This window comes from Chionomys nivalis, chromosome 17, assembly GCF_950005125.1.
Source record: "Chionomys nivalis chromosome 17, mChiNiv1.1, whole genome shotgun sequence".
In the NCBI taxonomy this organism is placed as follows: Eukaryota; Metazoa; Chordata; class Mammalia; order Rodentia; family Cricetidae; genus Chionomys; species Chionomys nivalis.
The window spans coordinates 58,436,752-58,457,508 of record NC_080102.1 but is presented as its reverse complement, the minus strand read 5'-3'; the positions used below and the strand labels follow the sequence as shown (position 1 = coordinate 58,457,508).

At 47.7% G+C, this 20,757-nt stretch overlaps 1 protein-coding gene across 2 annotated transcripts in view; it reads right to left on the bottom strand.

Annotated features, from left to right (window-relative positions):
- Window positions 1–20,757, bottom strand: part of Scn8a (sodium voltage-gated channel alpha subunit 8) — a 174,117-nt gene that overhangs the window by 9,117 nt on the left and 144,243 nt on the right. For both annotated transcript variants that reach the window (XM_057791984.1, XM_057791983.1), the window contains exons 21-26: window positions 14,791–14,913; window positions 9,481–9,765; window positions 7,686–7,739; window positions 7,129–7,266; window positions 6,240–6,344; window positions 4,371–4,641 (exon numbers count right to left, since the gene is read on the bottom strand). In XM_057791984.1, coding sequence (XP_057647967.1) covers window positions 4,371–4,641; window positions 6,240–6,344; window positions 7,129–7,266; window positions 7,686–7,739; window positions 9,481–9,765; window positions 14,791–14,913 — 976 coding nt within the window. The remainder of the gene's footprint in view (window positions 1–4,370; window positions 4,642–6,239; window positions 6,345–7,128; window positions 7,267–7,685; window positions 7,740–9,480; window positions 9,766–14,790; window positions 14,914–20,757) is intronic.

The following is a 20,757-nucleotide window of genomic DNA, read 5'->3' as shown; positions in this document are numbered from 1 at the left end:
GCTGAACATAGTGGACAATGAGGACAACTGAGAACTCAAGAACAATGGCAATGGGTTTTTGATCCTACTGCACGTACTGATGGAGGTGGGTCATCTTTCTATCTGTTGTTTCATTGGTTAAGTAATAAAGAAACTGCCTTGGCCCCTTTAATAGGACAGAAAATTAGGTAGGCGGAGTAGACAGAACAGAATGCTGGGAGAAAGAAGCCTAGTCAGTGGAGTCGCCATGATTCTCCCACTCCAGACAGACGGAGGTTAAGATCCTCCCTGGTAAGCCAGCTCGTGGTACTACACAGAATATTAGAAATGGGTTAGATCAATATGTAAGAGCTAGCCAATAAGAGGCCGGAACTAATGGGCCAGGCAGTGTTTAAAAGAATACAGTTTCTGTGTAATTATTTTGGGGCATAAGCCATGCGGGCGGCCGGGTGCCGGGGACGCAGCCCCGCCACTCATATTACAACAACGTACTGGTTTTGTGGGAGCCCAGGTAGTTTGGATGCTCACCTTACTAGACCTGGATGGAGGTGGGTGGTCCTTGGACCTCCCACAGGGCAGGGAACCCTGATGCTCTTTGGGTTGATGAGGGAGGAAGACTTGATTGGGGGAGGGGGAGGGAAATGGGAGGAGGTGGCGGGGAAGAGGCAGAAATCTTTAAGAAATAAATAAAGAAATAAAGAAAAAGAAATAAAAAAAACCCTCAAAGGAAAAAATATACCTAAATAATATCCTGGAAAAAAAAAAAAGAATCTCTCCCTGCAGGAAGGGAAAGAAGGTGTGCCTGGATGGGGCAGGCGTGCTCCTTCTCAGAGGCTGTGATGTCAGGATTGATCACCTGGTGCTGGCTCTGTGGTCTCAGACTCCTCCTTCCCTCCTTTTTGCTCCTCAGTTATGTAAGAGAAACAGGTAAGGCTACAATGTATGTATTTACAGGGCAGGCAGCTTTCAGAGGGCCACCACACCTGAGCAAAGGCTTGAGGGTGAGTGTCCGTCCCCAGCGAACTATGAGAAGGGCGCTCTGGGTACTTCACAAGTCAATTTACTTAAAAAAATATTTTTAGTATTTTTATTGTTTTTGAGTGTATGTGTATGTGCATGCCATGACACTTATGTGAAGGTCAAAGGACTCTCCTTCTACCAAGTGGTCCTGGGGAGGAAGCTCGGGTCACCAGGCTTGGCAGTCAGTACCCTCACCCACGTAGCTATCTCGCTGGCTTTCCTTTTACTTTAAGAAGAGAATTTCCATGCTTTTCCTTCCTGAATAAATTAGCAGTTGATAAAACTTCCATATCAAAAGCCCCACTATTTCACTGTTTTAGAGGGCGACACAATATGGGGCAGGACTATCTGGACTTTCTAGCTCATTTAGTGACGTTTCATGTCCAGTCGGTAAGGGTCAGGGAAGCTAGGAACACGGACTTAGGCTGAGGCTGGCCTTTCCTAATATGTGAGTGCTCACTCACCAGCCACATGTCTTGGGAACCTCATGGCTCACAGCATGTCCCATCAAGACGTGAACTGCCTTTATTACTCGCGCAGGGCGCTGCAGTCTAAGTGGGCAGTATGGGGCTGCAGAGAGGCTCAGCGTTTACGTGTGCTTGCTGCTCTTGCAGAGAACCTGGATTTGGTACCCAGCACCAACTAGGTGTTTCACAACCACGTGTAATGCCAGTTCCAGGGGATCCAGCACCCTCTTCTGACCTCCACAAGCACCAGGCACACATGTGGTGCACAAATACATATGCAGGCAAAACACTCATAAACATAAGTAAGTCTTTTTTTGTTTGTTTAGGACAGGGTCTCATTATATATCCCTGGCTATCCTGGAACTTGCCACGTAGACCAGGCTGACCTTGAAATGACAGAGATCTGCCTGCTTCTGCCTCCAGAGAATCAGGTTAATGGGTGTGCACCACCACACCCTGACATAAGTAAGTCTTTTTTTTTTTTTTTTTTTTTGGTTTTTCGAGACAGGGTTTCTCTGTGGTTTTGGAGCCTGTCCTGGAACTAGCTCTTGTAGACCAGGCTGGTCTCGAACTCACAGAGATCCGCCTGCCTCTGCCTCCCAAGTGCTGGGATTAAAGGCGTGCGCCACCACCGCCCGGCATAAGTAAGTCTTAAAAAAAAAAAAAAAAAGAAATGAGGGGCTGGAGAGATGGCTCAGTGATTAAGAGCATTGCCTGCTCTTCCAAAGGTCCTGAGTTCAACTCCCAGCAACCACATGGTGGCTCACAACCATCTATAATGAGGTCCGGTGCCCTCTTCTGGCCTGCAGACATACTCACAGACAGAATATTGTATGCATAATAAATAAATAAATATTTAAAAAAAAAAAAAGAAACGAAAAAGCAGACAGTATGGGAACCAGAACTTTTTCTTTCCCACCAGACCCACCAGAGGTTTCTATCAGAAGGTAAACATACACGGTGACCATGAAAGGGAAGTCTTTGTGCTCTGTCACCACAATACTTAGCTTGGGGATTCTTTTTTTGGGGAAAATGTGCTAAGACTCATTGTTTAACAAAGTTATAGGGAGCATGGGCTAGGAGGAGGCACTGCCTTGTCTGCTGCTGAGAGGAGGCCATCATCTGCCTTGTCTGCTCCGGGGCTGCCTCCCACGCAAGGTTCTGAGCATTCTTACCTGGAACCAAGGCATGGACACAGCACTTGGGGTGCCTTTTAAGAAGGCGGTATGTCCTGATGACAGCCAGTAGGCTCATACTTCTCTCTTCACCCATCAGAACTTCAACCTTGCTGTGTTTTGAGGTTGAAGGAAACATGAACTTTGGGACCAGCTTGAGTGCTGCTTCTCCTGCCTCCCAGGAGAGCGAGCCAGACAGCCTGGTTCTGGTGAGGCTGAGAGGTCCCGGTGAGACAACCTGGGGACTTTCCAGCTACACTTACCTACAGTGTCGTCTCAGTAGCTGGCACTGCTGGCTACAGCAGTGCCTCTGTGACCACTGCCCCCAGAATGTGCTTAGGACATTCAATTAGCCATCTCTAGCCATGCTTTTATCACCTCATACTTCACTATTGCCGTGTGTGTGTGTAGGCCAAGAGGCCAATCTTGGGTATCATTTATCAGTTTTTTCTACCTTGTTTTTTTTTCTTTTTTTATTCATTTTTATTGAGCTCTACATTTTTCTCTGCTCCCCTTCCTGCCTTTCCCCTCCCCCTTCAACCCTCCCCCAAGGTCCCCATACTCCCAATTTACTCAGGAGATCTTGTCTTTTTCTACTTCCCATGTAGATTAGATCTATGTAAGTCTCTCTTAGTGTCCGCATTGTTGTCTAAGTTCTCTGGGATTGTGGTTTGTAGGCTGGTTTTCTTTGCTTTATGAGTGAGTACATGTAATAACTGTCTTTCTGTGTCTGGGTGACCTCACTCAAAATAATGCTTTCTAGCTTCATCCATTTTCCTGCGAAATTCAAGATGTTATTATTTTTTTTCTGCTTTGTAGTACTCCATTGTGTAAATGTACCACATTTTCCTTATCTATTCTTGGGTCGAGGGGCATTTATCTACCTTGTTTTTTGAGACAGGGTTGCTTACAACACACCAAGTGGGCGACACTGGCCAGCCAGTGAGTCCAGAGAATTTGCCTATCCCTCTCTCCCCAGTGAACGGATTGTAAGTATGTATGTACACCATCCCCAGAACCTGGGTTCTGGGGATCAAAATCAGGTCCTCATGCTTGTCCAGTGGACTAGCTAGTTTTATGTCAACTTGACACAAACTAGAGTCATCAGAGAGGAGGGAGCCTCAGCTGAGAATACAACCTGCAGGATGAGGCTGTAGACAAGCCTGTAGGGCATTTTCTTAACTAGTGATGGACGGAGGAGGGCCCAGCCCATTGTAGGTGGGCCATTGCTGGGCTGGTGGTCCTGGGTTCTATAAGAAAGGAGTCTGAGCAAGCCAAGAGAAGCAAGCCAATAAGCAGCTCCCCTCCATGGTCTCTGCATCGCTCCTGCCTCCAGGCTCCTGCCCTGCTTGAGTTCCTGTCCTCACTGCTTTTGAAGGTGAACTGTTGTATGGAACCGTGAGTTACTTTGGGTCACGGTGTTTATCACAGCAGCAGAAACCCTAATGAAGACATACAGCAAATCATTTTACCAGCTAAGCCATCTCCCCAGGCCAATGCCACATTTAAAAAACAAGTTTCTTTTGCCTTTCTTGGTAGAATTTGAATCTCTTGAAAGCAAAGCAAGTTGATCTCCTGCCTCAGGGCTGGGAGCGCTCAGTGAAACACACTCCCCACATGGCCTGGCAGGCAGGTCTGTGAGAAGGCTGAGGACACACAGGCAGGGTAGGCTGCCCACCCTGACTCACTGTGCTCAGGAATCTCACCCTCGCAGCCGGGGTCCACTCACCCACAATGGATAGGATGACCACCACGAAGTCAAAGATGTTCCAGCCGATGGTGAAGTAGTAGTGCCTCAAGGCAAACATTTTGAGCACACACTCACAGGTGAAGAAGATGACGAAGACCAGATTGATCCAGTAGAGAATGTTCTCCATCTGCTTGCTCTGAGTGTCTGTCTCCACCATCATCGTCACCATGTTAAGGCAGATGAGCATCATGATCACGATGTCAAAGGCTTGTTGAGTGACAAAATCAAAGACAATCCCTTGGATTTTGTTCTGCAAAAGAAAGATAGGAAAGCGTTCACGAAAGCCTTTAGAGCCATAGAGCCACTGCCCTGCTCATCATGTGCTCCTGGTCACCTTCTCAGTGGTGTCCCTGGGTCCTCTGCAAGAGCAGTACATGTTCTTAGCTGAGCCACCTCTTCAGGTGCCATGGTTTTTATATTTTAATGTGGTAGAAAAGCTTGGCTTCCAAATTCAGGGAGTGGAGTGGAGCTTGGGAAACAGCCTCTCTTGTTCTCTGCATTTTCATTTCTGGCCGATTGGACTGAAGAACACCCAGGAGATGAGTAAGGCATACCTCTAGGTGTACATGAGGGTTAGTTAAGGGAGCAGGAACTCCTGTATGGGCAGCACCAGCCCACTGGCTGGAGTCCAGATGGCATCAAGAGGAGCCAGCTCCTACTACATCCTTTCTCTGCTTCCTGGTTATGGGATGTAAACTGCCTGCCGTCACACCCTTCCTGCCATGATGTTTAAGGGTACAGCAGCCGAGAACATTATTATTTAAAAGATAATCTTACTATGTAGCTCAGGCTGGCCTCTAGCTTTGCGACATTCTTTTTTATTTTAATATTTATTTATTTGTTATGTATACAATATTCTGTCTGTATGCCTGCAGGCCAGAAGAGGGCACCAGACCCCATTACAGATGGTTGTGAGCCACCATGTGGTTGCCAGGAATTGAACTCAGGACCTTTGGAAGAGCAGGCAATGCTCTTAACCGCTGAGCCATCTCTCCAGCCCCCACTTTGTGACATTCTTGACTTGGTGCCACCATGCCTGGGTACCAGATCCTATCTTGCACAGGTAGGGGAGGGGTTGCTTTCATTCAGTTCCCTTTGCTCATTTTGGCAGTGTGCTCTCTCATAGGTGGGCTCAGCACCGGTCAGGCACTAACCGCATCACTCCTAGTCCCTAGTCAGTGATGTCTCTCTGAGCTGTGGATGGGGCCCCTGAGCAGGGGATCAGCAGGCACCACCAGGCAGTCACTTCTCTCTCCCTCCTCCACAGTGACCCTAGTGTGTTCCTCCCAAGCAGTTAGCCTGCCTGTTGTGGAACATTAGTTTAAGCTGCGTTACATTTGTTTATGCTGTGAAACATTTGTTTAATGATGCAAAGAAGTGTTGCATTCTTTTATGTTGCATTTGTTTAAGTCTGTGAAGTTGTGTTACTTTGCCTGTCTAATACACCTGGTTTATCTAATAAAAACTTGAATGGTCAATAGCTAGGCAAGAGAAAGAAATAGGCAGGGCTGTAAGGCAGAGAGAATAAACAGGAGGAGAAATCTAAGGAAGAGAGCACGGAACGGGAAAAGGAGGAGAGGAGGGTGCCAGGGGCCAGCCACCCTGCCACATTGCCAGCCACAGAGTAAGGAGGAAAGAAAGAGATAAGAATAAAGAAAGGTAAAAGCCAAGAGGCAAAATGTAGTTAAAGAGAAATGGGATAATTTAAGTTAGAAAAACTGGCTAGAAAGAAGCCAAGCGAAGGCCAGGCATTCATAAGTAAGAATAAGTATCCGAGTGTTTATTTGGGAGCTGGGTGGTGGGTCTCCAAGGAGTAAGAAACTAGCCCCACCTGCCCAGTGCACCTACCAAGGGGCGGGGGATGGGCTTCTGGGGCTTCTTGGAGCCCAGCTTCTTCATGGCGTTGTAGTACTTCTTCTGCTCCTCTGTCATGAAGATGTCCTGGCCTCCAAAGTAAAGGATGGAGAAAGAGGACAATTACAACTGCTCTGCTGGACCGGCTGACAACAGAGAGCCTCTCCCTCTGAGGTCAGCGTGGGGGTCTGGGATCTGCCAGGCCACACAGTGAGACAGGACTGTCTGACCACAGGCAGGAAGTAGAGAGCAAAAGACCAGAAGATAGTCACATCCAGGGGGAAAAAATATAGTTTTTTGGTTTGTTTGTTTGTTTTAAGAGAGTTTCACTATGTAATCCTGGATGGCCTGGGACTATGAAGAGAGACCTACTTGTCTGCTTTTGCCATCACTGTGCCCAGCACTCCCCTCCCAAATATTTTAAAGAAAGATTTTTGAATGCCACAAATGGCAAACTCACATTTTATGAAATTCAAAATTTGTAACTTGTGGGTTTTTTTTTGACTCACTGGACAAACAAACTGAACTTATAAACAAGAGAAAGTCTGTCATCCAGTTTGACAGGCGAGGGAATGAGCCCACCGGGGACAGTCTTGGAATCCCACTATGCTATGGGTGCCAGGGATCACTGACGAGTTCTGTTTCTCTGCATGGCAATCTCTGCTGTTTCTCCCCTCACCCTGGGAAAGCCCCGACAGGAGTGGCCTCAGGAATGTGAGACTGCAGGAAATGTTTGGTAAAGCACACACGGACAAGTTCAGTCCCAAGCAAAAGGGGTTGTTGGCTGGGGCTGCTGTCTGGACACGGGGCCAGCCCTACCATGACGATTTGAGTTTTAGAGACAAGGCCAGAGCAAGCACTGCAATGTGGGGAGGACACCTATCTTTTTCTTCTGTTGATTGAAGTTATCGATGATGACACCAATGAACAGGTTGAGGGTGAAGAAGGAGCCGAAGATGATGAAGATGACGAAGTAGATGTACATGTAGATATTGTCCTCGTACTTAGGCTGTTCGTCCGGCTGTCAGAGGGAGGGCAGGAGAGAGGCGTTAAGTCAGCTCCCGGCTGACTCCAGCATGCCAAAGCTACCAGCCCTCTCCCTTCGCGTGGCTGACAAGCAGGTGGTGAAGGCCTCAGGTTCTCTGCACTCCCCTGGTCCACACTTGTCGTTCAAGGGCACTGTCACTTTGGGGATAAGGAACAGGGAAGAGGGGGGAAAGGAGGGCTGTCTTCTACACTTTCACTAGGGGGCAGGACTGAGCATAGTCACTGCCACCAAGGTCAAGGGTATAGCCAGGCAGAGTCAGCGTGACAAGCAGTTGGTGTCCAGAAGGACACCTGGGGTCCTTCACTCTTCTGCCCCCTCTGCCCTTGAGGGATCTACCGTAGAGTTGCTTTCTATCATTTAAGCCAGTCACATTTTACCACGTGTGTCCTTACCTTTCGGGAATCTACAGCTGCGTACATGATGTCCATCCAGCCTTTGAAGGTTGCCTGGGAAACAGAGTCAGTCATTAGACTGTGCCAGTTAGAGAATGGTTGGGAGTCAAGGCAGGGTCCTAAAGGCCAGGCTTAGGTTCGGCAAGAATACAGAATAGGTTGGGTGGGTATAGCATTATGAACATAGGAGTCACTTTATCAAAAAAGACTCCAAGGAGTCTCTGACAGTGGCTGAAAATATCACCAAAGCCTGGCGAAGGAACAGACAGTAATGGTTGCACTAACTCTTGCCTGTAGGGTCTGAGCGCACAGCCCATGGTGGCAACAGGGAGACTGTGTGTGTGTGAACTTTGCAGTCCACTGGGCATTTGGACGTCCACCAAGAAGTCACTCTAACAAAGGGTTCCTAGGCACTCACAGCTGCATTAAACAGATAACTCTGTAGGCGTGGGAGTCATCCTTACTAACACGCCACGCAGCCTGGGAATGGCTTCCTCCTTGCAGTCTTCTCAGTCCTCATTCAGCCTGTCGGAGCTGGCACAATCGGCTCAACAGTCTCCAGGTCTGCTATGCTCACTGGGTTCCAGGCTTTGCCCGCTTCCCTTGCTGGATGATCAGGCACATGTGGAGAACCAGCACTTGAGCTAGCTGAAGGCAGCACACTGGTTCTCTGGGGCTGTTCAGATTCCAGTCATGAGCTCAACCCATTTCTTCTTTTAATTCATTAGCTAATTATTTTGTGGTGCTGTGGGACTGAACCTATGTTAGGCAAGGGCTCTATCTACCCTTCCATTAAGCCCCAAGGAGCCCCAACTTCTTAACCTGTGACAGGACAACAAAGGTACCATCGTGGGACAGGAGTGTGTGTGTGTCCATTAGCTGCCCCTCTACTGCACCTAACTGCTCACCACGGTTAGGTTAGGCTGGGAGCTTCTTCTGCACTCTTACAATTAATACTCACAACAACTGAATGATGTAGGGCATGGTAATAACAGGAACAAAACCACAAAATAACAACACCTTAATTAACTGTGTGCTAGGCATTGTGCTGAGAGGTTTTTTTTAAAGCACAAATTCTCTTAACAACCAGGCAAGGTATTATCATCTACCTTCATCAAAGTGTCAGAGAAGTCAGGCACTCTGCCTCAAGTTATATATCCAATAAACGTTAGTGTGTCTGCTCCATACCAGCCTGAGGTCTCAGCCAACAAATGCTCCAAGCATAGGCGAGGGGACAAGAAGGCTAGAGCTGGCAGAACAAGCTTAGGCAAAAGCAGCTTGGCATCTAAAATGAGCCTCTTCCCTGACACACCCAGCCCCACATCTGAGGCTGAGCTGCAGGGGTGGCGGCAGGCAGTCTTCCCTGCCCTTAGCACAAGGGGCTCCTACTCTACAAACTGGCCTTTGGATCCGTCTTCTCCCACTACAGCTGCACACTGCCTGGTGGAGAGAAGACGGTCCCCTTAGCACAGTGGTTCTCAACCTTCCTAAAGCTGTGACTCTTAAACACAGTCCTTGTGTTGTGGTGACCCCCAACACAACTGTAATTTTACTATTGTCGTGAAGTGTAATGTAAATGATATCTGATATGCAACCACAAGGGGTCACGACCCTCAGGTTGAGACCTGTGCTAGCACCCTTTTTTCACTGCAGCAATTCTATTTGCTGCTGAGCAGATTCTTCTAAGTGACAGGGGAGTGACCTGTTCTCAAGACCCCCTCCGGGGGGGGGGGAGGAGAGTGATCCTGACTCTGAGCAGGGCTCTCTTGCCCTGGTCCTCCGCAGTAACACTCACCACCTGAAGGAGGGCCAGGTACCCGGCCCCCACGTTGTCAAAGTTGATCTTCACGTTCTTCCACCTGATCTCTGTGTTGTTGCCCTCCATGAGCTTCTCACAGTCCGTTTTATTGTTGACGATGTCAATTTCAAAGCGGATTTCTGAGGTCTCGTTGAAGCAGTAGTGGTACTTTCCCGCAAACAGGTTGACTCCCATGATGCTGAAAATCAGCCAGAAGATGAGACACACCAGCAGCACATTCATGATGGAGGGGATGGCGCCCACCAAGGCATTCACCACCACCTGCATTGGAAGGGGGCTGCTGAGTGCGGGCACCAAGTGAAGAGGAACATTCTTTTGGTTTCCAGGAGGGGAATGATATTTCTGTGGCTTTTCTGCCATGAAAGCACCGTGTTGTCTTTGCAGCTGGCATAACTAGACAGGTCCACAAGCAGGACCCCAAATATGTAAGTCTCTGTACTACATTTGGGTGAATTTTAATAAGTCGTGTTAATTTCAGTTTATACAAATTCCCCTGCCCAAGTTGACTCTAATGTTTTTCTAAGCACCAACCTGGGACAAGAAAAACAATTTCTTAGTCCAGTCTCCCTCATTTTCAATTGACAAAACACCCCTGCCCAGGGAACTCTGAGCAATTGCAAGCTCACTAGAAGCTTTTCAACATACACTCCCCCTCTGAAAACCAAGGCACAATTGTTCAGAATCAGCTGCCCTCTGGGTTAGCACAGTACAGAAAGTCTTACACCTATGCAAGGCAGTTATCTCTTTTCAGGCAAGAGCTGAGCATGCACATTTTGCAGGCTCAAGGAAGAAAGGAAAAGCTATATTCCCTCTACCAAACGGTTTAAGATAAAATAGGAGCAGATATGAGTTTCACTGAAGGTTCTTTATGGTTCTGCCTTCTGATATGTTGACTTCTCATGCCTCTGCTTGGTCCAGGCCTCAACTCCATTCTTCAGTTTTAGAAATCAAAATGGCTTAAAGCTTTCTGGAGGGTTTGGGTTAGATCACTGCTCTTGGAACTAAAGACTGGTGTACTGTTTTAAAAAAAAAATTAGTAAATAAAGCCCAGGAATCAAATAAAAAAACCAAAAAACAAAAAGCCTTCAGGAGCGGAAGTTTCCCGGGTTTTGTGCTGGAGGCAGCCAGCAGGTTCTCCCCTCCCCACAGTTTAACCAGTGCTCAGAGCTCACACAGCGACACTGGAGCAGAGCCGCTGAGCCCGGAAAGGCTGTCCCAACAGCTGCATGTTTCTACTCCAGACTGTACTCACTGGAAGACACGGCCAGGAAACACCTGTTCTGCCCTCTACTGAAAACAGCTGTATTTTCTCTTCCGTTTAGATCGCCCAGTTTGTCACTCTCCAATTCATATGTGAAGATCTTTAGACTGAGAGGCAGTTGCTTCTTAATTCTTAGACCACGAACCTCTTGTAGACCAGATGGTCAGCTCTACAAACACCTATTCCTTCAAGCAAGGGCACCCAGGATTTCTGAACTCTGGAGATTCTCCATGCTACTTTGTGCATTTACCAAAGGTGCGGATAGATTTGACTTTTACCTCCTCACTCCACAGTGTTCACCCTGTGGTGGGAACACCACAAAGCAATGAAGTGTGGAAGAGAACAGGCAAAGGGGACGACCCACGAATGGAATAGTGGCTTCTCCAACAATAAGAGCAGACTGCAGGAAGCTTCGCAAACTCGTGTGGTGGCCCGTCACGACAGAGCTCGGGGACACCATGGAGTGGGGCAGAGCAGCACCCAGGGGTGGAGACCTGGAGGTAAGTCAGCCTGTTGCCTGCTCTGTAATTCTTCCCACAGTAAGGGTGCTGCTGAGCTCGTCAAACTCAGTCTATCCTGGCCTACGAGGTGTCTACATGTTCCAGGAAGTTATAGATGCAAGATACTGACAGCAAGGGGGAGCTAGCTAAGCTGAGGCGACTTCTTTGAACCTGTATTTTCTCATGTCTGATGCTAATCTGAGCCTTATGGCTCACAGGATACAAAAGTCCTATATAATAAAAGGTATCTGTAAAACGGACTTTGCCGTCTGTGCTGGACAAGAGCGTCTCCTCTAAGCTGAGTCTCGGCCTCTGCAGTGCAGTTTTGTTATTCACAACTACTAGAGAACTTCTTACTTTAGTTTTACAAATAAAATACTGAACAGATTTGGTGGAATTCACTCACCGCTGTTTGCTGTGGACACTTCACCAAGCTGTGCGCTACGAGGCAGAACTGACTGCTCTGGAGGGCCAGTTAGAGTGTTTTCTCCCCCTCTCTCATGACAAGCACCCTGCTAACGACAATGTTCTCAATGCACCACATCACCCCCTCTGCTCGCTGGGTATTACACTGCTCCAATTATGATGAAATCTATTATTGGAAAAAGCTAGATTTCCACAGCTTAGACACAGAACTCAAGGGCAGGTTCTAGAAACCTGTGGGAGGGTTGATTTTTCAAAGGCAGCTTATACTTAGCAATGGATACAAATACAACTTAACTGATGAGAAAAATCCAGTGGATGTTAGTTCTTACGTTTTGCCATCCCCAGACTGCCTAGGACACTACTCTGGCTACAGTGAGCTAGTTTTCACGTCTGGCAGAGGGAACATGGCTTTAACAACAACTATGCAGTGGCCACAGATATGCATGCACGTCTCACAGCAGCAAACACCCTCGGCGCTAACAGCAAGGGCTGAAGGGTTACTATGGAGGAGAGAAAAGCAAGGAGCGACATCAAGTGTTCCTTTGCCAATAGCAGGACTGTTGCAAATTCTGGTCTTTGGTTTGAGGAAGGAGAGGAGACTGAAGTGAGTACCCCAGGGTAGGCTGGGAGGACATCCCCTTTCAAGGGAAAGGCTGAGCTAGCACCAGAGCAGCACAGTGACAGTTGAGCCCGTCTGCATGGGTGATGGTCAGTGTGTCAGGTTTCTTAGCTCAGAGTTTTAGATGGCATCCTGCAAATGCTGGCATTTTGAAGAAGCCAAGCTACTGAATGAAACACACACCCCACGGAAAAAAATCATACTTGAGTAAACACGGGTACTACTGGGTAGCTTGCTATAAACGTAGCCTCGCATCTTCCTGTAGGTACTCTGCCCCACAAGGGCTGAAGGCTTCAGGGCAGGAATGGATCTCTGAGCCCTTTCCACTCGCCCAAGCAGCCAGCTAGCACTTTTGGCGGACAGGGACTGACCTCCCTTCCCCGCACTGAGCACTACTGCTGCATCTTGCAGCTTTGGGCTCACATCTGTTCTCGCCTACATTACCTCAACCAAAAAAACAGCAAGGTAATTAAAAAAAACTGAACCTCCCTTTTGAGATGATCACCTATTCTGGACTTTGGGCTTCTAATCTACTTGACAGTCAGCAAGTCCAAGTTTTGGGGGAATGGCAAATGAGAGGAGCGGGAAGGGAGGAAAGGAGTTGAGTGGGAAAGGGGGGGTCACCAGAAGGATTCCTGTATCTGGAACTTAAACCACTTCCTCTGGGCAAACGCCTCCAGCTGGTCCATGACGACTGCTTTTGACACAGCGACAGAAACAAGCAACCAAATGGAGGGAGCTCCTAGTGCTAGATGGCCGTGCTGGGAGCTGTCTGTAGGGAGTGGAGACCTCCTTTAGGAGGTCCAGGATCCCTGTTAGGGACTAGGTTCAGGTTTAGTAATCAATGCCTTTGATGGAATGTTCAGAGATGCATCCAGTCCAGAGGGTTTCTGCCACCAAGGTGGATTATTAACTCTAAGATTACTAAAGCTTATTATCGCTTATGAAAATCGTGTGCAGATAGGGAAGCAGACAAGCATTTTGCTCCCCTCACACCATGGCCGTTTCAACCATCGACTCTGAAGCAGCACACACTGGTAGGAACAGTACCTGTCTTACCCACACGCTGGAACCTCTTACTCGTGGGAGAAGACTTAGAGTTCCTTTCTAAGTAGAACAATTGACTGCCCTGGAAGTGTCCTTCCTGCAGAAGGCTCGAGAGGGCTACCGACAGCTCACATTAGTAAGCCCATCTGTGACCGTGCTTAGAGTAAATGGGAGTTCATTGCAGACAGCATTCGTTTCATATGCTAAAATAATAAAATTCCTAAGTCCCCAAAGAGTGTCTGTCACCTTTAGTTCTGTGGACTAGTGACCAGGCTCACAGACGACGAATGGGCACAGCTGCACTGTCCTGGTCTCCAGCTTTGCCAGTCAATCTACTTCAAGTGGACCATTGCAACTGTTCCGTTTTCATGCCTACGTTCTGACATGTGTACATTTAAAGACATCCTCTGGTTTGCTCTCCTGCATGGATTCAATGTCTAAAATTAAGTGTGCTTTCTTGGGCCCCATAAGTATAACCAGCCCCTCTGACTAGCACAGGGCAACAATCACCACCAAACGGGCTGCCCATGTGATTGTCTGGAAAACAATTTTTTAGGGTGTGTACATACATCTGTACACACTAACAATTATTAAAACCAAAAGAGTCAAGAAAAAACATCAAAAGAGAAAGCCCTGTTTCTAATATGGCAGGTGACAACCTCTGTGTTGTCTGGACTTGCGTAGTATATTGTCCAAGTAGGAAGGGGGTCTCAAGAAATTTCAGAACCAGCTGCTATGCAATCACCTAGCACTGTCTGCTGTTCTGATGGAGTGAGGACAGGGACCACAGAGCATGGGCGGAGGGTTGGGGGAGGGGAAAAGCTTCGCTACAGACAGGCTCCAGTCCTTATGGGACTGGGCTGAGAACAACAAGGTGCAATAAGAGGAATCAGAATGGAAAGAAAAGCATCTCTTCTCCCAGGGTCATGCCAAATTCTGCTCTGCCCCCAGTTCCAAGCCTGCCACCCTGTCTTCAAGTCCCTTCTTGGCTGCTTTCTTAGTGACCTCAAGGCCACAGACCCCATCTGGCTGCTGCCCCTACCCAGCCTTCTGCCTGCCTTCAACCTATGCTTTTCAGTGGGTTTCTGGGTTGTAATTCCCCTTCTTTGCACCTGGTGATTCTCCCTATAACTTCAACAGCCCAGAAAGCCGCCCCAAGTGCTACAGGTAAGCCAGGCCAAAGGAAGGGAGCCAGTGTTAACAGGTTCTACAGCGGCACGTTGTTGGGGGCGGGGCCAACATGAGTGTGATGAGGCAGCTTAATGCAGCTCCCCTGCACAGGGGGCGGCTGCAAGGAAGAGAGTGGAGGACCAAATCAGCAGCTGCATCACAGAGCCCGCGCTGGGATGATAGTCCCACCATGTGATCAGTTCTAGCATGCTTTAACAGTTTCCATTGGCATGCAGAAGGATCGGCTGCTCTTAATAGCTTACCCTCATCCCTTCAAATCGTGATAAGGCTCTTAGGGGTCTCAATGCTCTTAGGGTCCTAAGGGACTTTATGGCACCTAGTTCCGAGTAGCCCAGGGCATTAGCTATAAGGCTGACTAAAGAGACCTACACGGAGACAGAAGAGAAAAAAAGAAAAAAAAAGAAAGAAAAGAAAAGAAAAGAGAGGTTCCAGTGTGTTAGAATAAAACCCCTAACACTGATTTAACAGACGGGGGGCCCCAGCAGAGGAAATGGGTGACACCGGCTGCCTACTTCAGCCTACTTCAACTTGACTCAAACGACCTGGAAGGAAAGGTGGTTGAAAGAGGCAGAAGAAAAACACAGAGGGAAGAGAGAATAAAGGGCAGGCGCAGGACACACAGGCAAGTTGGAAAGGGAAGAGGCTGCGGGGAGGGAGAGGAGGAGGTCCCATTAGAAGGAGAGGAGCCTGAGGAGATGACAAGAACCTTACCCTCGCCCTTTACAGTCTGCGGCTCCCAGAAGTTCCCATTAAATTAAGCCAGACATACTTAATGGTACCTATGGAAAAGAATACAGATAAATACACACACTCCACACCAGCTGCCCCTCCTCAGCTCAGCCACCTAGGATTTCCGACAAGGACAAACTCTCTTATCCTGGTTGACAAGAAACCATTTGAGAATTGGACAAGTCAGTACATTAACAAAGAAAACATTGTCAGTAAGTACCACAGGTGACTGTCTTCCCCAACAGCCTCCTCGGTGGGACTCTGACCCTCTGAGAACTACTTACCCAATTCCCTCTTACTCTTGCTGTAGCCTCCATCTTTTAAGCCCAACTATCACCCTTCATGGCCATAGGATGCTTTGTGGCCATAGGATTTTTGTGGCCACAGGAACCAAATCCATCCTCTTTGTCATTTCCCTTCTTTCCTTCCAAAATAGCTCCAAATGCACTGGCCTCTGCCAGTTTGAGGACAGTCTTCGGTTACTCTGCTCCTTAACACAGTAACTAGAAGAGACTGGGGAGAGGGTCATCCCATGTGTAGACAGAAATCCCCACCAGAGGGGAGAGGGTCATCCCACGTGTAGACAGGAATCCCCACCAGTGGTAGCTCGGAGGCCAGGACGAGACCCAGACTGCTGACCCAAGCCAGTGCTCGGTCTACCTGGGCAGGCTGCGGAGACCTAGCTCCAGCACGCAGTGACATGGCAGTATTTCAACAGATCAGTATTTCTGAACCACCCAGAGCTGAACTGCTGATGTTCTGGAGTGAGGACTGCACGCCGAAACTCAGGTCAAACCTCCCTGTTCCCCAAGAGCAAATTCCCCTTGCTCCTACTATCAGGATAACCCTCAATACCGGGTACTAGCCACACCTAGAGCTGCCTGGGCTAGACCTGAGCAAGACAGGGCTCCTCAGGGCCCTGGACATACTTTACCCAGTCCTATCTGAGAAGGTCTGCTTAGGGCTTCTCACAGCAGCTTTTTTCTCACACCATATTCTATTGTATTAGAACATGATTTTGGGATGGACTAAAATATTCCCTCTACTGGGAAGTGGGGGTTCTAAGTCTGCTTGAATTGATGTTTCAAAGCCAAAGCCATTGAGATAAGAGAAAAAAAAATCTACAACTTAGTTTCGTCTGCTGTTTTTGATCTTTCTTAGATTGTTTTAATTCTGTCTCCACTGCATGCATCTGTGTGTGTGTGCGCGTGCGCGCGCATGTGCACACACACACTTTCTGCATGAGATTAAACCCAGGCCTTGTGTATGCTAGGCAAGTGTTTTATTACTGAGCTACATCCATAAACATTAAAAAAAATCTTTATTTTATTTTATTTTTGAAATAGGGTTTCTCTATGTGGCCCTTGCTGTCGTGAAACCCACTCTAGAGACCAGGCTGACCCATGAATTCACAAAGATCTGCTTGCCTCTGCCTCTTGTGTGTTGGGATTAAAGGCCACCAAGACTGGCTACAAGTTTTATTTCTTTTTAAAGAAGACATTTATAATTCATAACTAGGATTAATAAGGATAGAAGCAGAAGGTCAATGAAAGGACAGGAAGTAGGCTTAAAGGATTCAATTCTAACATAGGCAAGCCCGCAAGCACATACTCATAGCCTCTCAGCTTTGGTGCCTTCTGCGGAGCCCTAGGTAGTGTTCAAAGCCAATCACGAAGGAAGCGCAGCTCTCCTAAGGTCTCCATGCTCCGTGATGGTGGTGCGAGGTTAATCTTTACCCAAGTCCAGGGTCTCAGAAACCATTATCTAGCACACAGCAGCCAACCTATCACTTTCCTTTTATTTATAACGATTAATAAAAATTTATATAGAGCTGTCTCTTGACTACTATAGTCAGGAAAGCCAACTATGTCTTTACTTTACAAAAAGATTCATTTATTTTTAAGTATGTGTTTGCCTGTATGTGCGTGCACACATGTGCGGCTGGAGGGGCTTTGTCATTCCCCTGGAACTGGAGTCAAATGGGCGATGAAAATCGAACTCCAATCCTCTGACAGAGCAGTAAGCACTTTTAATTGCTGAGCCACCTCACCTCTCCAAATTGCAAGTCAACTCTTAACCCCAGGGAACCTAGAACTGCCCAACTGTTAGCTGGTCTTCAGGGGACATCTGAAGGTAAGCTACCCCATTCAACTAGGGAGCTCAGTTCAAAAGTCCTCTGGAGCGGCTTCACTTTGTGAAGCTTTGGGGGGTATAGATTGCAAGAACCTAAACTTTGAGTGTCTAGAGACCCTGCGTCAAGCAGGAGGACCCCAGGACTGAAGAGCAGCAGCTTTACTAATAACACTGCAGTGGGAGGAAGGTAGGAGGAGGTACAGAGGCCAATTAAGAGGCTGGTCCTAAAGTCGCCACTGAGAGGGGATCTGCTCAGCTGCTCAGCAAGGCCAGCAAAGTCCCCTCTGGACTGTTTCTCAGTCTCCTGGGTCTCCACGTTAAACTCCTACAGGACATAATCAGAACATTTGTTCAAATGTACAAAGTAATCAAACCTAAAAAAGGAAGAGAGAGAGGAAAAAAAACAAAGAAAAGGCATTAAAGAGACAAAGTTGAGGCTATTGCAGGTACAGAAGCAAGCGAATACTGGATGACATCTCCAAAGAGCCAAGGTCAGCCTGAGGTTCCCGTTCTGGAATGGATGTGCTCACTAACCCTGAAAGTAATGGGGGAATGTTCCCTGGAGAAAGATGATACAATTATTTTACAGGAAATAAAAGCCAATGTAGACAAAGACCTGAGAAAAATAAACCGTGACTGTTTGGGAATCCACATGGCTTACGAATAAAGAGAACTGATCTAAGATGTCTGGACTTTCCTTGTGGGTCTATAAAAGCAGGGTTCATAGCAGCTTTAAGAGACAGCAAGGAAAAATGAGTATCTGTAAGGGTAACAGGCATGGAGGTGAGTGATTCAGACATGAAGTCATCACGGGTGAGATGGGGTGCTGCAGATACCTACAAGCTTGTCAGTGTCCGCAAAATGAGACACACTCCTCCAGTAGACAGCAAACACTCGTGGCAGGTCTAGTTATCTGGGTGCTAATCAATGCCTTATTTTCTATCCACATTTTTCCCCCTGACATAGGATTTCACTGTCCAGGACAGCTCTGGTCGTCCTGGAACTTGCTCTGTAGACCAGGCTGCCGTCAAACTCACAGAGAACTGCTTGCCTCCGCCTCTCGAGTGCTGGGATTATCCATCCACAATGTAGAAGTGGAATTTCTAAATCCATCATCACTGAGTAGGTTATCCCTATACAGCAGGGTATGACTCTCTGTGTGTCACTTTCTTAGCTCCAAGAGAAAAACTATGGTTGATATTCTTTATACACTCTACAACACTGAGCAGGCTTTGCACAACATGGATATTCAATAAACATGTACACAGGGATTAACAGACAGAGGAAAGAGGTCTTGTAGGAGCGCTGTTCTCACAGTCTGGGTTACCTTGACCTAAAGCCAAGTTAGAGTTCCTGGGGAAGCTGGTACAAACTCCCAGGGCTGGGGCTTTGTCCACTTGTCCTTCTGGGACTCTTTATGAACTAAGGCAATTCAATACAGAATATAGTATTCAATTTATGTTGATTACCAACAACTGGTATCGGGACAGACTTCAGAGTTAATGTGAGGCCCCACAACAATTGCCAAAGCTAGAGGAAATGACAGATTATAGCCAATTAGCAATGCCTATTCTATTGCTTCACCTTCTTCCTGCCCAGTATATAAAGCAAACACTTGCTAGATAAGCGGTGACCTGCAGGTGGACGTTGTTAGCAACAGAGCAGGATACAGGGGTGTGTGCTGTGTCATCCTTGAATCTGGTTTAAGTTAGAGTACGGAAGAAAATGGAAACTTTATTTCACGGCACAATGCTCGGGCAGCTAGAGCATGGCAGTGGACCTATCCGCCTGAGTCCTCAGTGAGTCATTGAAGGGCTCTGTGGGCATCTGAGTCAAGGTGCCCTGGGGGGTTACTGTGCACTTCCCCGTCACTAGGAAGAGAGCCCATCTAGCCCCAGGTACCATCCTACATTTGTCCCCGTAAGCTGGGATCCAAGCTGCTTAGGTGTGCACTTCTATCAACTTTAAGGGGGCCATGCGTATTTGGCTCACTTAAAGGTTGTGAGCTGGCCTCTTCCCCTCATTTACATATCTTCCCAAAGACTAGTGTGCTGGCTGTTCTTGGCTGTCAACATGAGGACATCTGGAGGTAATTAAAACCCCAACTTAGAGGGCACACTTGTGAGGGATTCATGCTTAATTTGGAGTAGGAAGATCCACTTCTTTTTTTTTTTTAAATATTTATTTATTTATTTATTTATTTATGTATACAATATTCTGTCTGCTTGTACACCTGCAGGCCAGAAGAGGGCACCAGATCTCATTACAGACGGTTGTGAGCCACCATGTGGTTGCTGGGAATTGAACTCAGGACCTTTGGAAGAGCAGGCAATGCTCTTAACCACTGAGCCATTTCTCCAGCCCCAGGAAGATCCACTTCTAATCCAGACCTTTAGACAGGAAGATTCACCTCTAATCTGGGTCACATTTCCTGCTGGAAGCCTAGATAAGGACATGGGAGAAGGAAGCTTAGCTCCTGGCCTGCTTGCTAGCAAGTCCTTTCCTTCCCTGGCATTGGCGCCTACTTCTTTGAGATTCTGGGATATGCTGACAACGAGACTCCAGCCTCATGGACGAACAATGATGGATTCTTGGACCACAGACAGCCAGTTTTGGATTAGCTGGAACGTAGTCTGTAAGTCATTGTATAAATCCCCTTTCTGTAGGGATTCATTCTGTCGAGTCCTGTTCCTCTAGAGAACCCTACACCAGCTTCTTAAAGCAGAGGATGGACACAATGACCACCCTCAAAGCAGTCATCAATGTGGGAAGGGAATGTGTTTATGAGGTGGAAGTCATTGCTGGGGCAATCCTGGACTCCTGTTACATGACTGAGAAAGATTTCCCAACTGATCTGCCCTAGGTCCCACTGGAATTCCACAGGCAGCTTGCCACAGGGTCCACAAAGCCTCTTCTAAACATGCCCGCCCAGTCTCCAGCCTTCAGACCGTCCACCTCTGCGCCCTTCTCAGATCCCAGGTACATTATCCACAGCCCTGGCCCCGCACTTCTCACACACCCCTTCTTTAAACGCTGCAAGAGAGAAGTCTTAGTTACACGTAAAGAGGAAAGCAGTCGTTGTTAGTGAGGTAGAGGAGCGAGTGCTGGCGGCATGAGAAGCAGTCAACGATGCCACTGCCTCCAACCTGAAAACACAACATGGCAGCTCACGGTCATGAAGGACAGGGCCAGAGAGCCTGGAGGGGAAAAGTTCTCATTTGGTGACCACAGCAGAAATGGCAACACCACAGGCCTTCTTCCCAGGAAAAGTGACTTGATCAGCACATCTGGGAAATATCCATGGACATGAGTAACAGACCGTGCCCCATTCCTGCATCCCTCCTCAT